Source organism: Olea europaea, unplaced genomic scaffold, assembly GCF_002742605.1.
Source record: "Olea europaea var. sylvestris unplaced genomic scaffold, O_europaea_v1 scaffold23282, whole genome shotgun sequence".
In the NCBI taxonomy this organism is placed as follows: domain Eukaryota; kingdom Viridiplantae; phylum Streptophyta; class Magnoliopsida; order Lamiales; family Oleaceae; genus Olea; species Olea europaea.
Window position 1 is genome coordinate 1 of NW_019241389.1, and position 1,705 is coordinate 1,705.

At 42.9% G+C, this 1,705-nt stretch overlaps 1 protein-coding gene across 1 annotated transcript; it reads right to left on the reverse strand.

The window, feature by feature from the left end:
• Nucleotides 1-169: 169 nt before the first annotated feature.
• Nucleotides 170-1,699, reverse strand: LOC111381537 (coatomer subunit alpha-2-like). The gene has a single exon (XM_023005327.1). The coding sequence runs from the start codon at nt 1,665-1,667 to the stop codon at nt 570-572; it is 1,098 nt and encodes a 365-aa protein (XP_022861095.1). The 5' UTR covers nt 1,668-1,699; the 3' UTR covers nt 170-569.
• Between the last annotated feature and the right edge of the window lie 6 nt (nt 1,700-1,705).

Genomic DNA, 1,705 nt, shown 5'->3' on the forward strand with positions numbered 1-1,705 from the left:
CAAAATGAGCCAACTACAAACTAATCTCCAAATTTACCAGTGAACAAGCAGATTACGTTTTCGGCAATAAAAAAAGGCTAAAATCTAGCATTTTCAGTCCTGTCGGATACTGCATATTAAACATGCATTTCTAATATACCAACAGAATATAAAAAATCAAAGAACCCACAAAACGCAAATCTTTGCACAATAAGTAAACTTAGTAGGCAAAATGTCTGTTACATCTGTAAAACTAAAATTCAAGATCACTCGGCTAAAAGCAGGCAATATAGTTTACCACTGCACAGGTACGCTAAATCCTTGAGCATCATAACAATGGCTAAAGTCAAAAATCTTACATACATTATTACAAAGAAAGTCGTGAACATGGAAGTAAAAAGAAAGAATGTGGGAGGGAGTTTGAGAAAACTGATTGCAAAATCAAAACACATAGATCATAGAAATAATGCGATGAAACCTCATCGTCGTTTGATAATCCTACCTTTTTGTTTGTGAGATGAAAACCGCCCACCGACTCAACTTGTGTTTGCTAATAAAAAGCCACGAACTTGTCATGGCAAGAAGGCTAATCATCTGATCTGCAATGGCGAACAGAGTAAACCAGAAGTATCAGCGCCTACCTCAGCAAGGTCACAAACTGTACAAAGTTCTCCCTGTTGTGATGGAACAAAATGTGTACTGCAGTAAGGGCAAGTCACATCTCTCTGACCCCGGTATATTGGGGTGTATGTGGAGCCACATATCACAAAAGGATTTCTGAAGTCATAATTTAGTGGTGTAACATCTCTCATATTCTTCTCAGCCGCCTGCAGAACTTGACGGGCTTTCTTGGCCTGGGTTTCGGCAGTTGGATTGGTCTCCAGAAGTTCCCTGGCAAAATGGGCCGCAGTACTCAGGTTTTGTGCTTTAAAGCAAACAGACATGGCATTCAGCAGTGCAAGTCTCCGGTGAGGAAGTTGGAGCTTGCAATGGGTAAAATAAGCTGCCAATTCCTGCTGACGAGCTGGATTGTCAGTCAATTCCTTCCTCTTAAGTTCCATCTGTAAACCCAGAACATATTCCTTCACGATGATAATCAACTCTTTAACTTCATCCACCTCTCTTCGTGTCTCAACCACAATAAATGGAATTGTCTGAAGAATAGCCAAGAAATGTCGAAGGGCTTCAGAAAATTTTCCAGAAGTAGTCGACTTGTAGCCAGCCGAAAGCTTCTCTTCCAACTGAGAGAAATTGAACACGAGTGCAGGTGGTCCCCGCACATTTGGACTTGCTGACTCGCTCCAACCCCTCTCAACTGCTAAAGATATCACTGGGGACAGGGACAAGGCACGTAGATAGGCGTGACTGCCCATGTGAAGATCCATAAACAGTGGTCTCAAAGGAGAGAAGTTCTTAATCCCTAATTGACGGTTCAATAAACGCATTGCTGTGTCATAGTTTCCAGCCGCTGCGTGTTCAGCAGCAAGAGACGATTTTTGGACCCAAATCTGGCTTACAGGCATCCCAGGGTTAGGAGCGATAAATACAGAAGAACGTGCATTTGGAGCCGTCTTTGGGGTGTCAGTATCCGGAGGGAGATCCAGATCCTCAAGATCCCACCCACCCTCCTCAGTTTCTATGTTCACGTCCTCTTCCTCCAGAACCGTACTAATATCTCCATTTTGCATGTTTTCCACTTCACCAATATCCAAAGCCTCGCCCCAAT

Excerpts from the sequence above, each read along its gene's own strand:
- LOC111381537 (XM_023005327.1), bottom strand. The coding sequence starts at position 1,667 with ATGCAAAATGGAGATATTAGTACGGTTCTGGAGGAAGAGGACGTGAAC.